General features: G+C 40.5%; 1 protein-coding gene across 1 annotated transcript; it reads right to left on the bottom strand.

Annotated features, from left to right (window-relative positions):
- Positions 1-17,238: 17,238 nt before the first annotated feature.
- On the bottom strand, positions 17,239-21,202 carry psmd14 (proteasome 26S subunit, non-ATPase 14). The gene is made up of 11 exons (XM_030089429.1): positions 21,053-21,202; positions 20,251-20,306; positions 19,996-20,067; positions 19,782-19,901; positions 19,418-19,488; positions 19,026-19,176; positions 18,845-18,952; positions 18,324-18,398; positions 18,108-18,233; positions 17,664-17,726; positions 17,239-17,415 (listed from the first exon to the last, which is right to left on the bottom strand). The coding sequence occupies exons 2-11, from the start codon at positions 20,296-20,298 to the stop codon at positions 17,317-17,319; spliced, it is 933 nt and encodes a 310-aa protein (XP_029945289.1). The 5' UTR covers positions 20,299-20,306; positions 21,053-21,202; the 3' UTR covers positions 17,239-17,316.
- Between the last annotated feature and the right edge of the window lie 4,024 nt (positions 21,203-25,226).

Here is a 25,226-nt window from a genome sequence, read left to right as displayed (position 1 = left end):
TAATATAATATAATATAATATAATATAATACACTAAATTTGGCAAAGCAAATAACTATTTGTTTAATTTCTTGTGCAAGTTTTTTGCAGCACTACAATTTATGCTTTTTGCTGTATCAGCAAAAAAGAAGCATCAACAGGGAAATTTCAATTGCTGTTGATGGATAAAAAAAGTGGAACTTTCTAACATGTCCAGTCTGCATGTCTATTACTGTCCATGTCAGTCGTCATCATTGTGTTTTTCTCTTCAGATGGACAGTTGACTCATTGCTGAACAGCTGTCAGGAGCATTTTTAAGAGAAGTGTTGTAATACTTGGGAGATATAAATCATAAAACCTGAACATCTTGGGCAAAAGTTTTCAAATCCCAACACATCTGTGAGTCTCGTCTTTCTCATTGAGTTCATCGAAATGTATCTTCGAAAGTTTGGCAGTCGCTTTGGTAAAAACAGAACTCAAATTCAAAGTGACATGGTTTATGAAGTCATTTTAAATTGACATTATAAATCAGGATTAAACAAAGATCTTGTCTCTTAACTTAATTTTGAAATTATGTTCCCATCATGAGCCAGTGTGGGTGAATTGCGGGAAGTTTACTAATCTGGCAAAGAACTGAAATGTTTTCCAAAACTCTGTCTTCACAAAGGGGGAAAAGTATTAAACCAGGCCACAGTTTGGTGTTTTGGTCAGGCCATGTGCAGGAGCGGCTGGTTCCACTGAGCTTACTCAGCGAGCTGGGCTTTAAAGCACACTGTGATCAAACCACCTCTGTCCCGGCGCTCGGCGAATGAGACAAGCCAGAGGGCAGAGACATTAAACAGCCAGGGGAAGAGAGGCTGAAAACAGCCAAATAAATAAATAAATAAATAAATAAATAATTTGCCGATCTCTCCCATGTGCAAACTTGCCTTTACATATTTTCCACCAGTGAAGTGTGCAGCAGCAAAACTCCAAGTATTACCTAACTGCGGCTTTCACATTCACTTATGTGCAACAGGTTTCCTGAATTTGCACTCATGCAGTATAGGGTGGAGTGGAAAGTGATGCAACAGAACAGACAGATGTTTGAACAAAAGAAAGCTCCGTTTTCCATTATAATGGTGTTTTTAAGTGTGATTTAACGTCTTGGGTTCTTGGGTCTTACAGTGAGATTCATGAGCTGTCTGTGGAATCTTCGCTGGAAAGCAGTCTGGTTTATATCAAAGTGATTCAAATCGTCTTCTCTTCTTTATGTCTCTGTTTTACAAAGATAACCTCAATATTTCAGCAAAGATAAACTCATCTCTGGTTGTTTTTGCAGTGATTCTTTTGACCCCAAGTGATTGGTGTTGAGGATCTTTGCTTTGATGAGACCTTTGTGGATCTAATCATCTCTGAGACCTGAAGCTGACAGCAGGGGAGTGCTTTATAGAGCCTGGTGGCTGATTTCACATGTCGTTTTGTCACGCTTTGATATCATTACTTTCCATAATATATAAACAATACTGACCAGGACTTGTGTTACACAATTCATTGCATAACATCTGCTTATTGTTGCATTGGATTTATAGGAATGTAGCTGTAAAATAGATGAGGATGTGGGATTGTTTGGTATACACTACCAAGCGACAGTTTGCATTTGACATAAACAAAGTCTGCAGATTTAGGCTATTAAAACAAACTGTGTCTGCAGGATGATTTATATCCTATAGAATAAACCTTACAATGGATCCACAGATCTATAGATATATATGGATATAGCGGCATAAAGTTGATGAAGATTAATGCAGGTACTGATATCTCTGTGCAACAAGAAGACAACATAAAGTAGAGGTTTGTCCTCACAGCAAGAGATCCCCTCAGTCCCTTTGGACTTGTTCTGTATGTGAGCTGCATGAGTTTTCTCCAATTTCCTGCCTGAATGTGTGTGTTTGTGTGTTGGTGCATGGATACATGCAAATATCCTATTCCTTAGTGTCTTATTTTATTTTACAAATCCTAATGCCTCCAAATTAAAAATAAAGTAAAGCCAGATATTTCTGTTGTAACCACTGGTATTAGACATTTTGCATTGTGTCAGTTCTGTTGGTGATACTATCTCAATTTATAAATAAAGTCCTGTGCAAAATCAGTTAATGTCTAAACATTTACTGTTCATGTATATGATTAATACATAAACACAAGAAGTGTTTAAATGAACAAGTATGGGAGGTTACAAAGACCTACATTTAGTTCATCTGCACATTAGATTGATAAAACAAGTGACATGCTCTACGCTCAACAAACAAGAGTAGTGAACAAATCTCACACAGTCTCCTTCAGGGATAAATAAATCAATACTTGCAATCTTTTCAGAGGTTCTTGTTAACACAAGTGTGATTTCAACATTCTGACCATATTAATAGATAGAGAGAGAGAGAGAAACACAGAGGGAGAGAGAGAGAGAGAGAGAGCGCGCTATGATGAGGTAAACCCATGTTAAATGATTTCTGTATCTTAAAAGGATAATTTAGATTGTGTTTTAAGATGATAGAAATATGATTGCACAATATTTATTGTGTGATAAATCTTATGTTTGTATGATTTTATGATTGCATGGATCGTGACAGCGAACCAACAAATGGTGGGGTTTGTTTCATCGTCTTCTGGGGACAGTTTCAGGTTTGTTGGAATTTGACTGGGGGAATTCATCCAATCCTATACTTCAGGCAGAGAGAGACTCCATGGATCAGAGGGAGAATAAGAACGTTCCAATTAACAAGGAACTCTTGTAATGTGTGCCAAACTTTAACAAATGTAGAGCCTTTGGATTCTGAGCATTTGTAGTTTTCTGCTCAGACTTTGAAGTTGTTATTTGATGAACGAGACACAAACAGTGCAGCTGAGTGGAAGAGTTGGGAGAAGGAAGCAGGAAAGGCTGTCAGATGTGTGAAGTAATGGACAGGTGGAAAGTAAGTCCGGTGGATTTTCAAGGCAGAGGGTGAAAGTTTGAGGGCATGGAAGCGAGTGTGTGGACTGAGGGTGGAGATGAGCGAAACCTGTGGCCGCATTTCCCCCACGCCCATGTTTGACCAATCCGCTGCTGTTGCCTGCGACAGGACCTTCCGATCTGCAACTAAAGTACGAACACAAAAATCACAACTTGTGCTGACTATTAAAACATTTCCCATAAAAATATTACTTTTGCAGAAGTTCATGAACCAGACAGCCACTGGGTGAATACTGAGACGGTTGAGTAAGATAATTTGAGGTTGTCAGCAGTCTCGCTGGTCCTCGTCATTGCTCAAGTCTGAATCAGTCCAAATTTTCTGCACAGGATGTGAAGAGCATCTGCTGCTGCGCCGCCAACAAATGTTGGAGGCTGCTGAAGACGGACGCTCTGACAAAGCGCTTACCGAAGATTCCACAACACAGTGCTACATTACAGGGTTGCCCTGGAAACCGGGGTGGGTGTGGCCGTCGATGGAGGGATGGTTTGACGTGCGAGGGGCACTAATGGCGGTGCTTCATTGAGTCACAGAGGACAGTCACACACCCTCGGTGTCGGGAGTCCGGAGGAGCAAGGTTACCATGCAGACAAAATATTTCACACATTATCTGAGTCAAGCCGCAATCAAGGCACTGGCAAGTGAAAATAAAACGAGTTTATTAAATTTCGGACTGACTGATTGTGGTTAAATGCAAGCCGAATATTTCCAGATCTGCAGCCATTATTTTTGGTTTTAGCATGTTGTCTATTTCTCCAATATTTCAGTAATGGTGAAAGGCCTTGACTTTTCTGACTAACTTCGCACATTTGTATCACAACGTTTAAAATCGGACCCGAAAATTGTTTATTATGGACAAAGACAATTGCTTAACTCGCTCGGTGTCAAACATACAGCCTGAGAGCCAGCCCAGACCAGGAGAAGCAGACTTAGAGGTTCACAGGTTTGATTCCCACGGCTGACAGGTTACCACTGTGGGCCCACGAGCAAGACCCTTCACCCACACCTGCACTTTGGGCAAGGCACGACACTGCAAGCAGCTCTGTAGTTAAGGTTAACTACCAACTGGATGAGTAAAAACTACAGAACAAAGTAGATTTTCATTGTGTTAAAAAATGTAAAGAGGATAATAATGTTTGTAATTTGTCCACCAGGAGTCCGTAACACAACATGAGAACACAGGCTGAAAGCTACAGAAACCAGTGTGGCCAAGAAACAAAGTGTTTGTACACTTGGGGTATGTCTTTTTACTGCTTTGGTCCCGTTGAGATCAAACCGTGTTAGTCTACAAACATAAATCACAAAAGACATGTGAAGACATGCCGTCTCTGGACTGTATATCGCCTTGGACACTGTTCAGTACCTCTAGAGCTGTTTCTGGTCTCCACAGTCTGGTAGCTTCATGCTTTGCTCTGCTTTGCAGGTCGGTCAGTATCTGGTATAAAATGCTCAGTTAGGCTTTTTATGAATAGATTTTGTAACTTTGTGAGGACCTTTAATTTCATATATCTTGACACAACTTAAAATGTTTCTGGTATGTAGTTTTCTGCATTTTAACTATTTATTAGACTTCTGTTTGTTTTTACCTAAATGAACTGAAGAAATTGAAAGTTGCGGTGAACAAATGGTGATCTTATCCTCAAAGAGCAACTTCTAGAGAAAGAGGATCTCCCACCGCCTCCACTTCCTGGCTCATCCTGGTCCCAGAGCAGCGCTCTGCCCGGCCTGCTGAGCTTTGTGAGTGTTGCACTCTGGCCTCCCTCTCTGCACACAGCTGTGTTTCTTGAGGTTTCTTTGCAGTTTATACCTCCGTCAGTCAAACCTGACATTACCTGCACTGCTATTTTCAGGACGGGAGTCTTTCATGACGAATCTCTTTCAGTCAGAGGGCACGGAAACTTCTGTCTGTGTTTTTAAACCGTGACAGCAGGTGTAAATACGAATGACCTTAAAGGGGCAACGTGTTCGTGTGTGTGTGTGTGTGTGTGTGTGGTGAGCTGCAGAGAAACACCAGACTTAATGAAAAGGAAGTGCAGTCTGCAAAGTGTGAGCTGTGTTCAACTTTAATCCGTGCCCTCACACTCTGTCCCCAGTGAATCACCTTATTAAAGAAGAGCTGTCCTTTCCCTCTGAGGCTAATTCTCCAGACGGTGCCCAGATTTTTATGAGACTACAAGGAAAAGCGGGAAACATGTCTACATGTTGTTTATTCACAGAAATTAAAAAATAGACATGCTGTTTAGTGCAACAAAACGAGCCTTGCAGACATGCACAGAATTTGGGACCCGTGTGAAAGAGTCTGTCCCTTTTCCTGCCGTCACGCCAACTCAGGCAGATTGTTTTATGAAACAAGTTCACGGAGCCACAGTTCATCACGCTAATGAACGGCTGATCCGGCCAGCGGTGGAAGGGTGATGATATTCGCACAGACAGGGCACATTTCCAGAGGACTTACGGTCAGCTCCGACGGCAGCGGGGCAGACAATCACTCAGCCCTGACCAGTTACTCACGCCGCTGGTGTGTGTCTGCGATGTGTGTTTGTGTGCGTGACCCTCCTGCCACCGTCATCTTTCAGTGAACAGGTTGTCCTGAAAAAAAACTCAGAGAGGGAGCAAAGAAAGAGGAGCTTTTAGTGGGAAGAACCCTAGATATTCGGGAAAAGTGTTTGTTTGGAAAAAATAAATAAATAAACAGAAACACAAAAACAAACCAATGTTGTTGTTGTTAAGGGATAAATACACTCATTTCACTCAGCAGAGTCGTTTGTGGGGAAACTGCTGAGCAGCTTTGGATGTTTGCCCCGGCTGTTTTATGGTTGAAACATTCAACTGTAATGAGAGAGCCGTTCTTGTGACATTCTGCTTCATTATGTGTTTTATTAGTCATAGATTACTTTCTCCAGATCACCACAGACTGAAACGGCCATAACGTATCGCAGGTCTGATCATTCCAGCACTCCTGCAGCCTTCCCAAGCCCCCTGATGAAAGTGACTTTCACCACGTTGACGCCTCGGGGAAGACGAGTGGAGGTTTGATGACCCTGCGCAAGAAAAAACTGTATTTCAGGCTCGCGTTGCTGCTGTGTTTTTCCCATTGTCTGTATTTTGCCGATGTCTAATATCACAGCATAAATGCAGCTGTTATCCTGCCGAACCTGTAGTCCTTTGTTGAAGTTCTCCGAGTTTGCGTGCCACAAACTGTAACCCACTCTAAAATCTAATCCAAAACACCTTCTGCCGTTTCAGTTAATGCATTGGTGTACTATGCCAGTACAAATTGACTTGACCTCATTTGCGTGTAAAAAAAAAAGATGTTGTTACCTTGTCTGACTTTTTCTTTGTGCTCTATGTCCTATTTCTACTGAGACGTGTTCAATAGTGAGTGAATGAAAGGCACAGTCCACAAAGAGGCTGAGTACAAGTATACTCGTATGTATGTGTTGAAAGAACATTCAAACTCCAGACAGAATTTAGCCGGTGTGTCCGTGCTCATAGGCGTTACAAATCAAAATGACCGTCCTTTCTACTTCTGTACCTGGTTTATCTGGTTTAGGGTTGAGTTGATGCCAACAGCTAACTATAGGGATGCCTGGAATGATCACTTAACAACACTGTTAAGCGAAATATACCCTCATCTCAGATGCCTCAAATCATAAATCTTACCATTTTTATTGGTTATTAATTAATTTATTGTTTCCTCATGCCTGCACTCCTCTCTCCTTGCTCTTTTTGGAGAACTTTTTTTTTCCCTCTCTGGCTGAATCCCCATGATGCAAAACCACTTTACCAACCAGTGAGGGGAAATATGTTAAACTATGTACCCTGCAGAAGGAATCACCATTACTCACTCCTGTCTAGACAACAGCGACATGCCAGCTCACCTGAGGCTGTATGGAAAGGAGCGGACCTTACCTGCTCTCTGCCTCACCAGAGGCGAAGTCACCTTGTTTCGGGAAATATGTGACAAGGTATAGAAATCGTCACGTGGAGGGATAGTGTTGTAATAACCACTAGAAAAAAAGATGAATGTTTTGTTATTGGAGAGTTCGCTGCAGACTCACATGCCAGTGTTGCTGAGTCCTTGGCTGGAAATTATCTGCTTCATGTGAATAAAATGGGGTGCAGTGAGAGAAGATTAAAGTACAGACCACCACACACACACACACACGCACGTACGCACACACACACCTCCACAAATATGCATGGGAATACACAGACACCTCAGTAAATACAGTCAGAGCACATCCTCCGCCTCCCACACGTCCGCTTGTTTCATGAAGTCACAGTTTGTATCTTGAAATTGAAGTGTAAATTCTACAGCTGTGAAATCTCCCTGCTCTGGCTCTGGCTTTTTGAAACGCTCTTGTGTTCTGTCCTGGCACAAACACCTGGAGGAGGCTGAATCGGAGAAACAATGGCGGGTAGACGTTATTCGTAGGAATGATAGCTTTGCCCTGTTTAGTGTGGTTCATATTATTTTAAGACCACAACGTAAAACACAGTCAATGCAAGAGTAAGACTAACTGATGCACTGATGTCAACGTGAAGTTAGTGCATTCAAATATAACATGGGGTAAAGGCAGAAAAATATTGTTTGCTCCATGAAGTAAACATTTATTTCTGTGCAAGCAATAATTGTTACATTTAATGTCACGTGATCGGCAACATTTGCAACCAGAGTGCTGAAAATTGATCGTGATTGTATTATATTTGTGTTAAACTTCTAAGTACACATGTGTACCTTGTTTTTATTTGTCCGTTTCAAGTACAGCCACCACTTTCAGGTAACATCAGCTGATTTTGGAATATTAAAAAAAGATAATTTTCCACTTTAGTTTAGTTACTCACATATGAATATAGGGCAGAAACATATGTGTCGCATTGGTTAATTATGCAATAGTTTTTTGTACACTTTGTTGCTGTAATATGTTTAATTAATGCAGAATCAGCTCTAAGATCTTTAACCTATAAACAGATATCTTCTTAAGATACTTTCTTTTCCATTTTTGGCACTTTTGAATGCAGCAAGGACTGCATTGTCAGTAGTAATTATATGATAAAGATTTCATGCATTTTCATGAGAGTTAGATTTTCATCCATTTTCCCCTCAGCACTACTGTACATACACTGTTCCAAAATGTGTTTACTGCCAGTTCAGAAGGCAATGCGATCATTTATAAGTGGGTTTGAAAATAAGTTGTTACATCAAAAACAGCTGTTTCATCAAAAAGTAATTTCATGTGGGTGATGATATGATTTCTCCACGTCAAGCTTTATCCATTGTTTCTTTTCTCTCTCTCTCGGTTCACCATCCCCCACACTCCTCCTTCCTCCTCACTACCTTTTTTGGTCTGAATACCTCTCTCTATTTGGCTGCATGTGAGGCCGGCTGCAGCCACAGCGTTATTTCTGAGGAAAAGGCCAGGATGGCAGAGAGAGAAAACCAAACGCTTCGACCGCAGCACGTTGTTTCTACATCATGTTCTCTTTTCAGTGTTTCCATGCTTTTTGATTTCTGGGACTGAAAGACTATTAAAGCACATTTACTGTCATAAGAAAGTGTGGGCTCATTTTACTATCACTCCAACAGTGCTTCAGGTTGGCAGTGACTCACATGTACGGCACTGCAGCGCGACAAAACTCCGGGCCGAGCCCTGAGAGAGTGACTCACAGTCTGTGGACGGGCACCCTGACAGAGCTGCTTACATTATTTCCCAGCAGAAAAGAAAATCTGTGCATGGCGAAAACATCAAGTTTGTATTAAAAGGAGATTCCCGAAGCTTTCCCTGTTAGGAACACCATCAGAATTCACCACTGCAAGAGTTCCAAGCCCAGTAAAACACCCCGACACGCTTGGAAACAAAATTATTTTGCAATAAAACCAAAGAAACTTGCTGCGGTATTTACGACTGCATTGCTCAGCAGTGCCCGTAACTGAAATTTCTGATCTAGGCTGAGCTGCGTGTGAAAAAAACGAAACACACAACAAGCTGCAAAGATCACAAAAAAACCAAAGGCCTAAAGTTCAGTCAGATCTCTATATTAAACGTTCATAGCTTACCTCGCATTCACTGACGTCGTTTGCTCAACAAACTGCCAACCCTAGTTCAATCTGTCTCGCCCCAGCTTTAAATACTGTTAAATATAATAATAAAAGCCCCTTTAAAATGAACCTGACATCATCAGAGTGTGTATTGCATGCATGTGCCTGTTTGTGTGTGTTTGATGTTTTTAACCTCCTGTGATTACACCTTCACTCTATCCTCCAGGAATGAAGCGCGTGATATCACAGAGATGCCATTTAGTCCGTTACTTATTAAAAGTAAAGCAAAAACTTGGAACAGCATGGTGCTCTGGTGTACGTCTGACTCACTGGAAACTGTGACACACCAGGAGCTGTGAAGTGCACAAAAAGGTAAAGGAAGTAACGTATCAGCCGACAACCTTTTGACATTCACCTGTATGTAAAACACACCTTTTTTTTTTCTCCTGATATTTATACAGATACAATACAATCACAGTTGAACTATAGGTGAACTAAGTTTTGCAGACGTGCATTGAAAGCTCTCAGAATCATATACGGTGCAATCTAAACATGACCTCCGCTGGGACATTGATATGGTGAAGTGTTGAGAAAGTCTGAGTTTGTTTTGGGGATTCTTTGGTCAGCAACAACAGCCTTCCAACCGAGGAGGAAATGTCGTGGTTTCTAAAAAAAAATTTCCAAGGAGAAGTCAATTTACTGCGTAGATCTGTTTCTTTTTTTTCAAAGTTGGAAAGTAAAAAAATAAAAAATTCAACAGATTTTGATACATTTTAAGAGAAAATGAACTGAATTCACAGTTGCGTGAGCACATTAGATAGCTATCATATGATCGGATCTTTAAAAATCAACATATTATTAAATAACTCAAATTGTCTACTGAGATCTTCCAAAACAATAAATCCATCCATTATGTTCCTATTCTCTGCAATGACTTCAAGACCCGGTCGTATCATTTTGCAGGCATATGTGCCACCACCGAAGCTAGTTTTTAAAATTGTCACTCAGTAAAACTGATGTAATAAATCAGAAACGCTACAGGCATAAACAAGCAAGCACCCGAAGATGACTGCAGCTGTGAGAGCAGATTCTTTTCGTTCCATTTGACAGGTTTCAGTTCATTTTTCCAAGCGTCTCATTAATAAACCACTGAGTCAATCCATTCTGCAGACAGCCGTCCCCCAGGTGGAGTAGTTAGATAAAATTTACATTTAAAGGAGGATAGAGTCGATGGATGGATTAGTATCACATCATGCATAACAGAACAAAACTACATTTAAAACTGTTACGTGTGACTTCAACTGAGAACCGATGAGGTTTGCCGTTAGTTCTGAAACTTAGAGGAGTTAATTTAACAAGTCGCTGCCATGAATCTTCCAGGAAATATTAGAGCCAGTAAATTCTCCAGCAGTGACTTGGTAGATTCACTTGGATTTGCTCGCTTACATTCCTGCATGTCACAGAGGATGCAGGCTTCCCTGCCACACTTCCACAAGACCTTTCCCAGAGTTAACTCCAACGGTCAAGAACTGCAGCTGAACTGCAGAATAATATACAGACCTCTGTCCCCTCATACATTGAAGGATGAAGGGTAAATATACGGGAAGGTTGCGCATGATTTCCAGCGTGTGCGGGGATACGCCGAGTTCATTATTGACTTAAATAACACCGAGCCAGACAGTGAGTCCCTGAAGACCAGACCGGCGAACACAGCGCCCTTCTTTTGTGGCCGTGCTCAGAAAGACCCTCCTTCTCTGTGCAGACGCTGCCAGTCGCACGCCCACTGGCCTGATCTGCCCGGACCTTCAGCTGTGGTGGAAACTCTGTGGACAGTGACATCATCATTCCGAGACCGCTGTGTAACGCTACAATCCGGCCCGGGGGCAACGAGTCACATCACAACACCGGTTCACTGTCATTACTGCACCGCAGCCTGCTCTGGCAGTGACGCCTGCAGGGAGTGTAAGGATGTGGAAATCCACTCCAAAGACGAACACGTGCAGGGAGAAGCAGCAAACCTCAGCTGAGGAGAATCACGCAGCTGGTTTGTTGATTAAAATATTCCCTGATGTCCAAAACTTCCGATCACTGATGAAAACACTGAATCCTCGCCGATGCACTGCACAGGGTCCGTATACTCGTTCACTCTCCTATCATTTCTCTCCATCATTATTTGTCCATCCAGTATCTCCAGAGCCACAGACAGACAAACACCCCAGTGGGGGTGAGATACTCCTTGATATGTTTATCTTCCTTGGGAGATAAGGGTTCCTCATAAATCCTCGTGCTTATTTGTTTCTGCCTTTCGGCTGTGGATTGGAAGCATATGGCTTCATTGCATAACCAAGAAGGCAAACATGGGGAGAAATGACTTCACGTAATTATAAGGAGTGGTAGGTCGGCAGGCTCCCTGTGTGAACTACCATTTTGACCACCGGCCCTCCCTGAAGAAACAGATCTTTTTTGCACATGCTTGAAAAACAAATGGAGTCTTCGTCAGTGTTTCCTTTTCCAGGCAAAAACAGTTTATCACGGCTCAGAGGACAAAGCGTTCCTTGTCCACGCTGCAGAGCACAATGTCAAAATAACTCATGAATTCTTCAAAGTCAGTGGGGGTATAAGCAAAAAAGACACAAACAGCAACTGGAAGACAAAAGGAAAAAGAAAACAGTCATTTGAAAAGAACAAAAACGAATGACGTCGTGTGCAAAATCTTACCTCCAGACAGCATCAATGCCAAAAACTAAATAGAAAATCACTCTTGTACTTTATTTTTCCGGTAAACAATTTGTTTCTAAAAGAATGCATCAAATTAAACAAATGTGTCAAACACAACATTATCGCTTCACAACGAGAGGACCCCCGCTTCTGAGTCTTTCTGTGCCGAGTTTGCGTGTTCTACATGCGTTTGTGCGCATGTATTCCAGGTTCTCCGGCTTCCTTGTACATGTCACACATGCACAGACGTGAGGCTAATTCATGACGCTGAACAGCACATGGGTCAGACTGCTGTCTCTGTTTTAAGGTGACGACTGGCAGCCTCTCCAGGGTCCACTGCCATTTGGAGATCAATGATCAGGGATAGACTATCAACGGGAGGCAAGCACAACTGAGATATGTACACTAAAGCGATGAAACGAACCCTTATAACTAGTGTATTGTTGTTATACCTTAATAATCACTGATCAATAACATTCACAAGTGTTTAGAAAAAAGAAAGTGAGAAGAACATTTCATTTCACTACGGTTTCATCAGGGTACAAACGTTCTGTTTTTTAAAATATCAGTTCAGCTTGACATTAGTTCACACACACATCAGTTGATGGGCTCCTCCTGTATGAGGTGCCACCATTCATCAAAGCTAGTACACATTAGTATTAAACAGTGCAGGAACAAACAGGACAGAGACATCGGATACTGCAAATTCGAACACTTCACAGCCTGAACAGATTATCTGTAAAAGCGATGGACTTCAGGATGAGACGACACAGCTGTGTGACAGATCACACATAACACTGAAACACCCAAACGGTTCACAGTAAAATCTATGGTTTGTGAAAAACGACAATAAATACAAGGGGGGGGTGGGAAAACGCACTATAAGGAGGCCATGTCGAACCAGATCTGGGGTGAGGTGAGGGGTATTAATCATTCCGCGGAGATGCTGCTCCAGATGTGCAGCGGACACAATATATATATGCCAGATTTCACAGGCAATTGCGACATACAGAAATGCCATCTTTCTCACATCTGCAGGATGCTTTACAGTCTCCCCTGTTAAAAAGTGGTTTTCAGGCAGAAAAAAAAAGAAGTTTACAGGTTCACCTGAGAATTCCTTTGTATGACCTGCTGTGGAGATTTCAATCATATGACTTGAAGATCCTTACCGAGTATGTTTTGCAGTTCATATTTAAAATGGGGATGTTGAAACGGACACGTTTTTCTGAATATCTGAAGTAAAACTTTGCTCTTATGTTGCATTTTAACAGTCTTAAAGCACTTTGCTCTGTTCGTCACATTCTCTTATTCACACACCTGGTTGCAATAAGGTGTTAACGTATTATTATGAGAAACATCACATTCAGTGTGTTGCCCAAAGGCACTTTGACTCATGGATAAACAGAACTGCGATCCTTGATTGGAGGATAACCCGCTCCACCACCTGAGCCATAGTCTGCTCTGAGGTTAGATTAAGATTTGCTGATTTCAAGGTATACTGACAAATCATTCAACAGATGATGGACCGCTAGTTAAAAAGATAACATTTTGAACTCAAGTCAAACGAGTGCATTCACATTCACATTCTGAGGTGAAAAGTTACTCACTTTTTTTGGACTCATTGTTAAGGAGCAACGTTCCTCTCTGGAACAGCTTGTGCCAATCTATCAAGCATATTTTAAAATATTCTACAGAAAAAAGAAATGAAACAGTTTGCATAATTGTAAGTTTATAATCAGGGTTTCAGAAACTGAGGTATTGATCCTACTGATTGTGTAACGTTTTATCTAAATCTTTCAAAAAGCTGTCAAAATATTTAAGTCATGACCATATATGAAGACCATGTGACTGAATCTCAATTGAAGAACAGCTTGTAAAATGTCATGTTAGATTGTTGATGTCTCATTTCTCAACACCCAGTGAATCAGCAGCAAATCATTTTCAGTGCTTCACAAAAACAAAACCTTGGAAAAATACAGTTTTAAAAAAACAAATGCATGAAGTGGAGAATTAACTGTCATCGTTTGGCTCTGGTCAAGTTAAATGTACTTGGCCAAAGCCTCACAGGAGTCACCGGTCCTCTTAAACCACACCAAACCTCACCAGCCTCATTTAAAGCCTCAGCCGTGTTTACAGCCTCCTCCCTTTGCTCAGCTCAGAAGTGGTTCGCCGCACGAGGAAAGTGGGGAGAAAATTACCTCTTTGATATGATACAGGAACTGTGACATAACATACACGCTTCTTCTCAGTTGTTGCTCCACACACTGAAGAGAAGATTACGTTAAATACAAGCATCTGCGATTCTCCTGTAAAAGTCCCTGGAGTAACAAGCTTCGACTATCTGCAAACCAGAAAACTAAAAAGGCTGAATTTTCACTGTGGAAAGAAAGAAAGAGAACAGAAAAGCCGCTGGTTTGAGGTTTTTGAAGACGGGAAGTCTCTTATCGCAGTCCAGAGTGATAACATTGTGAGGTTGTTGCTGCTTCTGGTTTTGTTGGGGTGTGTAATCTCTGGGAGACATCTCCAAAGAGGATGTGTCACGCTGTGTCTGAAAATGCCTCCATTATTTCAGCTCGTAAGAAAATTGGGAAAATACAGCACTCAGCATGTTCACAACATAAAAGGTGTGGCACAAGCTCAGTACACAACCTTACGCATTTATATGACACAAAAGCAAAGACTGAAACACTAAATGTATGCGTCCTCGCCAGCTTGTGGCACACAGAGAATATCCTCTATAAGTTTCTGTAACGAGTTCACCTTATGGACAACGGTGGGGTCGAATTTATTGCTTCCAGACGTGTTTAATTTCACCTCCTGATATCGTAACGTGTCTCCGTGCCCGGTCAAGGGGAAAGAAAACAACATTTCACTCCTGTGTGGGTTGCAAAGATTTTGTTCGGGAAGAAAAATGATGTAACATGAAGCCTCTTACGGTCAATATAATGGCAGGGGGCCCATGTCTGTCTTAACTATCTCCTCAGTCAGAATGGAAGGAGACCATATGCTGCAAAAAGAGCTGCAACTCTGGTCCATTTCCTGTAAAGCCATTATACAGACTTTTCTCTTTTTTTTCTCCTGAAGTTGTAATAAAGTTGGAAGGATGTTGGCTGTTAGGTTGAACCTCCACAATGAGAACATCAGTCTTCTCCCAACTGAAACGCTCAGATAAGCTGCAGTTAATAATCTGCACATGTTCTTCTAGATGTGGGACTCGAACACAGAGTCTTTCTCTTCCGAAAGAAATACTGCTTCTTCTTCCTCTTTCAGATGCACTTTTGAGGAATCGCCATGCATTCCTTCACTGGATCCACTAACCTCCTCCTGCCTCGTCCAGTATATCTACTGTCTCTAGTCAGCACATGTCCAAATGTTTACAGAGCTATTTTATCATGTACAAGATGTAGCACTCTAGATTCACCAGCCTTAAATCAATAAAACCAAATCAAACGTCTGCAACCTTTATAACAAAACCTGTGATTTTTGTTTTGTATCTTTCAGTCAAATTAATTTACTAAGCATGTTTCAGATTACAATAAAACACCTGATAAACTTATATAGCGAAATGGTTGTCTGTCTCTACTCAAACTAGTTTATTGCATTTGTGAAGTTTAACCATTTCTTATAAGGACGACTACCATTTATCATCCCATTTAAAAGCTGAAGCCACTTTATCTTTAACGGTTTTGAGGCCATTTTAGCAGTTTCATCAATTAACCACATTGGCCATTTTCTTTTGTTTGCTGACATGTCAGGACATGATGTATATTTCAGTAGAGAAATTATTGCTGTGAGTGTATGGTGCTATAAAGAATGATTGACAAGATAAGAATAAGTTTAAAAAAAATAACTTCTTTCACAAATCATTAGCACCATAAAAAATCTACAGAAGAGCCATTTGTGGCTCTAGATTAGAACTTTAAGTTGCAAACCCGAACTATTGGGGACAATAAAGTGGATTTTTTAAAACCCAGTTTCACTTCACATGAGAGCATCCGGGTCAACAACACCTTCTCTAACCTTCGACACTCCTGGACCGGCTCCCCTCAGGGCTGTGTCCTCTCACCTCTGAATCTTTACCCTTCAGTCTAAACCTCGTGCCTTCAGCTGAAAAAGAATAAAACCAAAGTGATGCAGGTGACTCTTTCCAGCAGACAGAGACAACTGGCCACAGCATCCATCACCTCAATCCATGGGAAGTCGGTGCAACTAATCGGGGAATACCGATATGTGAGCTGGCACCATCTTCAACATTAGGCTGAAATTCTAGTCCAACACAGAAGAGGTTCTCCAGAAATGCCAACAGCCTCAGTATCTCCCAGACATGGGGCCAAGTCATAAATGTGAAAGTCTTAACCTTCAAGTCTCAAGTAAGTCCCGAGTCATTTTTTCTTGGGCAAGTCCTGTCAGGTCAAGTCAAGTGTGTTTCAACATATGATAACACATGTACAAATAACATGATTATATTAGAACATTGTTATATGTGAAAAGCTTTGTTTGTTGTGCTGCACTAAAAGAATTGAATAATAGTGAATGATTTCTCAGTCTTTAACTGTTTGTGAAGTTTTGTGCTGTTTGCTCACATAATGTGTCTCTACTGCAGGGCTAAGCCCCCCACCCCCCCGGTCCTGAAACCCTTGTGACGCCCCTGAGCTGGACTTCAACCACTGACAGGTTTTTCTGCACCACGGAGCTCATGCGCCATCTGGTGGTAAAACGTTGGTATTGCAACCGCACACAACAGCCACTGATTAGTTCACAAAAGCTAAGATGGGCTTCTAATGAACAAATTAACATGAGCAAACGAGGCAGCTGTGTCATGGCAGGACAAATCCTGCAAAAAACATTGTTTATTTGAAAAAAAAAAGCACCCTGGCTAAAAAGGTTGAAACACACTGCTCTACGTCCAATCTGTTCCTTCTCTTATTTGTATTACTACCTGATGTCTCTGAACATTCGCTGTATAATGCAGAAGCCCAGGCCAACTTATTGTACAAAAAAGAGATGCAATAATTACTCATAATGTCCCTTTAAGCTGTGCTTGCATTTTCACATTTCTTGGAAATTTAAGCATTGCTGGACATTCGTAGCAAGTCATTTCTCAACATGTTGGCCTTTAAAAGAGGAATATCCACAGTGTGCATACAAAACAGTTTCAAATATCCTGAAGATCCTTCTGATAATTCAATAGCTACTGGAAACTGAAGAATTCCATTTTGAATGAACTTCACAGTCACTCACTTTTTAAAATTTAACTATTGCACCTCCCAGTGGTTAGAATTGGTGAAACCTCAAAAATCCTGACCAGAAAAAACATTGATTTATGTTCTGCACTGTTCCACAGGTTCTGAATCACTCCCCATCTGACATAAGTTGAAAGCTGAGCAGCTCTCCATTGCAGACACACAACCACACATATTCTCACCTATACAGCCAATTTAGAGTCACCCATCACAAAAACAACCATGTGTTTGGGCAATTTGGGAAAATGAAAGCACAACACAAGAAAAAATGCATTTCATACATACATTTATTTTATATAAAAGAAAACAAGGCTTGTAATATTAACAGTTATACACACAGAGGGCCATCACTTGAAAACCACAGTATCCAACATGGCAGCTAGGCACTGGACAATGTTGGATGTCATTAAAACATCTACGTGCTCCTCCAAGTGTCTCTTGGGATCCTGCAAGGAGAAGAACAAGAAACTTTCATGAAAAAAAATATACAATGTGAGGTCAGAGCAAATACAAGCTCCACAACACAGGCTGGCAACATTCCCAACAGAGACAAATGAGCTGTAAATCATCCGCTTGTGACGACACGTCAGTCTGTACTTTCTCACTCTTTATGTTATCTGTCTGTGATGAATACAAACACTGGCCTGACAACAGAAATTCCTCATTAGAGAGCCTTAGTTCAGTTTTTGTTTACCTGTTTTCCAACATTCTTGATCGCCAGCTGCTCCGGGGTCATTTTGTCCTCTTCTTCAACAGCCTGAGGTGAAAACAAGTGTTTCAGTATTGAGGTGAAGCACTTTAAAAACGTCCGCTCAGTCGTTCATGTATCACTCCAAAATTCACACAACTCAGAGCAATCCTGAATAAGAAAACCAATACATTCCAGCATCCATTTGTTTATAAATGGTATTAGATGGAGAATCAAGAAAATCAAAAGATGAAAAAAAATGCAGATTCATGCAGCACAATGCAGGTATCAGGTAATGAATGTTTCATCACAAAGTCAAACAATTAAAACCTAAGAAAGTCAACATCTTGTATTAGTGCTTTAAAACCAACCATGAAATAAAATATTTCTATCTTTAAGTTGCTTTTCAATGAATAAAGGCAAGAAACGAAAAAGCCTGCGGAGCCTCACCTTGTTGTAGTTCTTCGCCAGCTCCAGCATCTCCTTGACAATAGTCTCATTGAGCTTGCAGTGCTCACTGTAGTCCTGCAGGGTGAGACCCTCCATCCAGCTCTTCTTATGCAAGTTCAGCAGCATCTGCCGATTGATAACAAGCCGTGTTCTTTACTTCTAATTAAAAAAAAAACACCAATAAAAACAGCTGTTTAAAATGTCTGCAACACGAACCTTCTGCTCCAGCTCATTTTTCCTGTAATTGATGGTGATCGAGTAGTAGTGTCTGTTGAGTCCATGAATCAAAGCCTGAAAACAGAAAGTTCAAGTCATTAAATGATGAATTTCTTCTCTGCGTGTTTCACAAACATTTGAGATTTTCAGCCTTCTGCTTTGTTATAAATTAAATCTCTGAGTGGCAGCACCATGGAATTTGTTTAGTGTGTGTTGGTATACACATCTGTTTCTCATTGTTCGGCCCTCTTCACCTCTTCCCTTTGTGACCTTAGCCCACCCACAGTCTGTTCTGTTGGAGTTCTGTTCTGTTCCAGGGTGATTTATACTGTAGAGGGGAACCGGTTTCCCTCTGAAACACGGTGACTTTCTGACTATAAAAATGTACGTCGTTTCTTTATTCTTAAAAGTCGGTGACTGGGAGGATGTTTCATGAAACTGAAATGGACAGAAATGTCCTCAAATAATATCATCTTAAAGATTTTAAGAGAAATGCACATGTGGACTGTAGAAGGCGTTACCTGGATGGAGGGTTTGTTCAGATGACCCAGGTTAGATGTGGTTTGCCTCGGTTCATGGCCCAACACCATCATGTTGGCATTTATCAATCTGAAGGCATCGATGACGACCTGAACAAAGCAAGAGCAGAAAGTTAGAGGAGTAGACGCCCTCTGATTCACAGTAAATGTAAGAGCTACTTACCTTTCCTTTCACACTCTGAATGGGATCGACCACCACTGCGACAGCTCGTTCTGACAGAGCCTCGAAGCTCTGCTGTGTGTTGATGTCCACACCAGACAACCAGCAGCCAAATCCAGGGTGACTGTGGTACCACCCCACAACCATCTCTGGTCTGATGAAGGAAAGAAAAAACAACATTTGGTCAGATTTTTTCTTTGAAATTTCCTCAATTCATCAAAAAAAAGTAGATTCCCCTTAAAGTTACTCAGAAGTTTAAATCTCATTTGCTGTATACTTGTAATCTGACAGAAAGACTGAGATTATGTTTCAGGATGCGATTCCCCCCACCGATATGGACACATTTCAGTTGAAACAATTGTAATAAACTATAGCAATACATGCTAAAGTCTTACCTGCCCGTCTGCTTCAGCATGTCCAACATTTTGGCCTGGAACACAGGGTCCACCGCTTCAACGCTCACACCCTATCCAGAGCACAAATCACATTTTTGTGATGAACATAATCAGAATTTAGAACACGAGTGCCACGCACAACATCACAGCAATGTTATTGTATGACTGTGGTTCCCAACTCATTTTCCTGAAGTTCCCATCCCACATTACCTCACTCCATATTTGCCAAAATAGTACAACAAAACTCTGGTGAACAAAGGAATTCATGTTTTCTACACCTGATCTAGATTCTACTCAGTGTTGGAAACCACTGTTACAATAAGTTTTCACAAACATAACTCTTCCCATTAGGGATGATACGTACTGTTCCTGACTGGGGCATGGCGAAAACATCGATCACTCGCACTGTGTAGTCATCAACAAATTCTCCCAGCATCAATCCCATGACTTCCATTGGTACACCAGCACGCCCGTGCTTCAGCATCTAATGAAGAGCAAAGAGCATGAGGAGTCACAAAAGGAGCTCTTCCAAAAAATAGATAAATAAATAAATTGTGTCTTTCATAAAGTGAGATTACCTTGAGGAGAGCTAGAGAGGAGATGTACACCTGCTCTGCTGTGTCCACAGCTGGAGCATCTGTTGGTGGGCCCTGAAGGGTTAAAACAGATTGTTATATGATCAGATCTATCAAAGACAACGGCTAAACAGAGTGAACCTGGCAGTAGTCATACATTAAAAATTAATAATCAAATTTTTTTAATTACATTTCGCTCTAAAAAATGGTTTTTTTTTCTTTTGCATTCTCAACCATTAATAACTTAGTTTATATTACCTGGCCGAGCCCCGGCATGCCGCCTCCAAGCCTCAGCAGTCGGTCCATAATGAGATCTGTGGAAGCAAAAGCATTTTGGTTAAACTCACCAACAAACGTATAATAATATGGATTATGCGTGCATGAACGTTGATGCGGTTGTAATATACAGGATTAGCTGAAAAAAACATCTGTTGACAACGATCTACTGAAAACGCACTATTTCTGACCTCATTAAGATCAGATTCAAACTGTTTCCAACTTATATAAAAGTGTAGTTGACTGACATGTTCTGAACATTCTTGATTCTCCGACAGCGTTTAAAACAAGTTGTGTAAACACGTCAATTTACATGCAGAGATGACAAATAACTTGAAAAGCATTTTGTTAATAGCAAACGTGGACACAATTCACACTATAAACTCAATATAGACCAAATGTCGCTAAATTAAAAATGACACGTAATCTAGTAGTCATAATCGAGAGGAAAACATAGCAGAGCTAATAACTGTTAGCTTAGCAAGTGCATAGTCATGGGAAGTAAACATTATGATGAAAGATCACGATAAGAGCGCCTTGTCCACCTTATTGAAGTGAGTGCGATAATGTATGATCGTGACAATTGAGGTTTATATCAAAACATATAATTAAAATTGATCTCGTTTTATTTGCACAGTTAGCCGAAACGTTAGCCTGCTTATGCTAACTCAGCGCGCACCGTTTCGGACCGGAGAAAAAAACAGCGACAAATACTTCACGCTGATTTAGTCTTATCGCATTTAAAGAGGTTCTGATCCTTTTTAGAAGCAGTGTTGATGCTTACCTGCTTAAGAATTCCTCAGCTTATTTCGGTAAGACTGTTTTATTGTGGACTGTCGAATCCAGCCAACAGGCTACAATGAATCAGCCAGATTCACGTTCACTGCTTCCGTCGCTCCCGTGACGTCACCTGCTGCGCGACTGACAATCATGGCAATGACCAAAGCAGTCACGAGAGGGCGTCAACATGTTTCTGAAAACCAAGAAGATCAGTATGTGATTACATTTCACAGAGAAAACAAGGTAATGTTTTATTTTAGCAACATTCCAATAAATTCAAGTAAAATCAGATCAAGAATAGAATAGAATAGAATAGTACAGAATGGAATTACTTTATTAATCCGTAATCATGAGTGAATACTGATGTATGAGAAAATAAAAATCAAAGGGCAATTTTCTGAATAAATACATAAAGAGGAAAAAGATTAGCTCGGTAGAGCAGTGGACTGTGTTCTTACTTCACAGCACGAAGGTCTGGATTCAAATATTGGCCAGGCCTTTCACTGGAGAGCTTGCATGTTCTCCCCATGCATGTGTGCATTTCCTCTGGGTTCTCTAGTTTCCTCTCAGGGTCTAACATGTTTTTAAAAACATGTGTGTGAAGTTCGCTGGTGACCCTAATTTGCCCATGGAGTGAATGTTAGTTGGTGTGGATGTCTGGCTCTTTATTTGGCCTGTCGTGGACTGATGACCTGTTTGGGGTGTATTCTGCCCTCGCTCATAGTTAGCTGGGAACTGGCTTCAGCACCCTACAACCCTACACAGGATAAAACAGTATGGATGATGGACAACAGATGGATTGATTAACCTCACATGCAAGCTTTTGGACTGTAGGAGGAAACCAGATGATTTCTAGAGAAAAACTACGCATACACTGAGCGAACAAGCAAACTTCACCCAGAATGACCCAGACTGCATTTGAACCCATGGCTTCCTTGTTGCGAGAGCACTGCACCACCATTCCATGTTGTCAATAATAATCACCATGGTCACCATGATCATCATCATCATCATCATTTTGAATTTAATCCTGAAAAGGACCATGAAAAACAACTGTTGATGAGGATGGTACACACCGCAAATAGGAAGGTGAAAATCAATGTAAAAATGTCCTAATGAGTGTTCTGCTAAGAATCTTTTCATATTCATAAGTCAGTTCCCAGGATATTTGATTTATTTACATCTCTTATAACAGAACCTGGTTCATGGTTGTTTATTTGTTTATTCTGGAAACTATCATGATTTTTTTTTTCCAACTTTGCTGCATCACATTTTCAAATCACAATTGAAAGTGACAAGTTTCACAAACTTTTACCATAATGTCAATTATGATTGCAAAAAAAAAAAAAGAAGCTACCCTTACTGATAAAGAGGATCTTTGTTTTAATAGGAAAGGGAATGGGAACAGCTGTGATGTTTGTGCGGTTTCTCATATTTCAGCTTGCAAGCATTTCATTATTCCCAGAGGAGCCACCAGCTCAGAGCCAAACCACGCCATCTCTGGGCTTGCAGGAAAGCTTCACTGTGCAAATTCATGTGTTTCAGTCAGGCTGCTGCTCGTTTCGCTGGAACAACTTGTACGGTCTCACCCAGCAGCGCTACCAGCCACACAGGCCACTTAGCCTGCTGAGAGGGGTTTTCAAATTCCTTAATGCTTTGGGTGGATGTGGACGGAGAAGATAATCATCTACATTCCTCTGTCCCTGCCACACAAACACACAGGAGGACCCCCTGCTACCGCCACACACTAACTCACACACTCAACAGTCTTAACCAGGATGCACTGATGGACTGAATCAGTTTCTTTGACCTTCGAGATTCAGAGTTAACCTACATTAGTGAAGTTTAAATTATTAATGCTGCTTCAGACATCTCTTGCTTCAGGTTGGTCTCATTTCTGCTTGCTTATTGCTTATTCCCACAGTTCGGATCTTTTCTGCAACGACACCAGTTCTGCAGCTGCATCCATCTTATATTAGCATCGACTTCATCAGTAATAGGTCAATATGATACAGGAAACTGTCCTTGTTTTTCTTACAAAAGACCACTGTTCACTGAATCATTATTGCTGATGTGGTTTTCTCATTGTAAACAGCTCTGCCTATGATTGATTGACAATTTCTCTTTGGTTCAATGCAAAATCTTATTGGAGGAAACCAATTTCCAAAGCGTTGTTGTGAACTGAAGACAATGAATGAGAGGATGAATGAGCAAAAACCTACAAATCACTTGACCTATTGGATATTTGATCCCGTTATAACAGAACACACCTTTTAAGAAAAAAAAAAAACAAAAACAACAATGTCTCAGCTTTGATTAATGGAATAGACTTATAATTAAAAATACCCTGGAAAATCCTTTATTTCAATGAAGCATGATTTTTAAAAACAAAAACAAGTACAGGAACACAATCAGAAACTACTGCAGCTAATTATTCAAAGGGAAACGACTGGACTTTTCAAGACACAGAAGCAGCTTGTAACACGAAACCAGCATGAAACTTTAATCCAACCAGCAGTGGAAATAACGCAAAGAAATTTGATGCTTTAAGAGCTTCACTGCACCCTGATGGGATTTGGATTTAGTGTCGCTTTAAAAATCTGTAGCAGGACCTGCAGAGGCAAGGCTGCTAGTGGCAAGCCCTGCTTTGAGCCCCTAAGTGTTTGTATATGAATATAAAAAGAGTGTAATAAGATCAAGGTGAAAGGCAACTGTGCACAAAGACAGTTAGATCCAACAAATCTGGGACCACACAAGAACGAGTACTTTCATCCTTGAATCACTGTTAATGAGTGTCTGTTGTTTATCTGAATCCACATGAAGATTGAGAAATAACAGAATGTGATAAAGTTTTGGAAGATAGTATTCGATTGGGTATGTTTGTTGCAACTTAATATTGTTATTTTCTTTACTGTTTTTGGTTTAAAAAAGGACAAAATATTGAAACATTTAAATAATACTTCCTTATTCATTTATAAACAAGTTTACTCAGTGTTCGCAGGTCTGTTTCTGTCTGACAGATCATCTATTTATTGTTATTCTGAAGATTTGATTAAGTCTAGTTTCATTGCTGACAGTATGGGAAAATTTCCGGTGTTGGGGCAGTGATGGGACAGGAGCATGCAACAAGAGTATGGGGTAAAGGAAATAATAATACCAGGATATGTTCTCAATATAAAATGATATAAAAAGACAACAAGGCAATGAAAATGCAATGTAAAATATTACATTTAAAATTATGTATACCATACTAAACATCTGTGCACAGATGTCTCGATATCTATGCAAGTATGAGTACGATAGGTTAATTATGTATATTAAAAGACAATATATAACCCATCTACTAGTATTAAATAACATCTTTGATGAATTGACACATTATAAGATTGTCATCAATATCAAATCAACCATTGGAGATACATTATGAGATGAAAGGTACACAATGTATTCAGGATAAAATACAAATATTGTATAAGAAGTATAATAAGATAATAAATCCACCAGATAACGATTCATTGCCATGTTTTAATCTCCTGTATGTTTTTTTTTCAGTTTTAAGAGTTATTTATTGATATCTTTAACTATGCAATCAAATTTTCATCCAGATCAAAAAAGCTGAAAGTGATAGACTTCTGAAGCTTTGGGGGAATCATTTCTTTACAACCCTGCACATTATTTGGACAAAGGGAGAAAGCCACGGTTCCTGTTTTTCCCCCTTAATTCAGCAGTGTAGGTTATTCGTGTGCCATATGTGGAATTGCTTAGTTTACACTTTTCACAACCCAGGCATGAACAAATTCATCTTGTAAATGGAGGGCGAAGTGAAAATATTAATGGTCCTCGTGATTTGTAAGTTCAGGGTGAAGTCAATAACAAAGTCTTTATTCCTCGTGATTTGTATAATGCACTAAATATGAAAGCGTGCGGAAAATACAGAGTGCATTTTAGAAAGCAGCTGCAAGGTTGAGCTAAAGGGTATTTACTCCGTTTCATTTTGCAGATATTTGCAGAATGTGACCTCCAGTCCGGGACAGTCGCTGCTTATATTTCATTGCATCCTGATTCTCTGACATGTAGTATGTTGGATGGGGGGAAGGGTATAAAGAGGAAGAGAGAGTGTGTGTGTGTGTGTGTGTGTGTGTGTGTGTGTGTGTGTGTGCGTGTGTGTGTGTGCGGTG

This window comes from Salarias fasciatus, chromosome 1, assembly GCF_902148845.1.
Source record: "Salarias fasciatus chromosome 1, fSalaFa1.1, whole genome shotgun sequence".
In the NCBI taxonomy this organism is placed as follows: domain Eukaryota; kingdom Metazoa; phylum Chordata; class Actinopteri; order Blenniiformes; family Blenniidae; genus Salarias; species Salarias fasciatus.
This window is presented reverse-complemented; position numbering and strand designations above follow the sequence as displayed.

Coding starts and splice junctions, on each gene's coding strand:
- psmd14 (XM_030089429.1), bottom strand. CDS start 20,298: ATGGACCGACTGCTGAGGCTTGGAGGCGGCATGCCGGGGCTCGGCCAG. Junction 19,489..19,781: donor CCATGCCCCAGTCAGGAACA/GTACGTATCATC, acceptor TGCTCTGGATAG/GGTGTGAGCGTTGAAGCGGT. Junction 18,399..18,844: donor TGAACAAACCCTCCATCCAG/GTAACGCCTTCT, acceptor TTCTGTTTTCAG/GCTTTGATTCATGGACTCAA.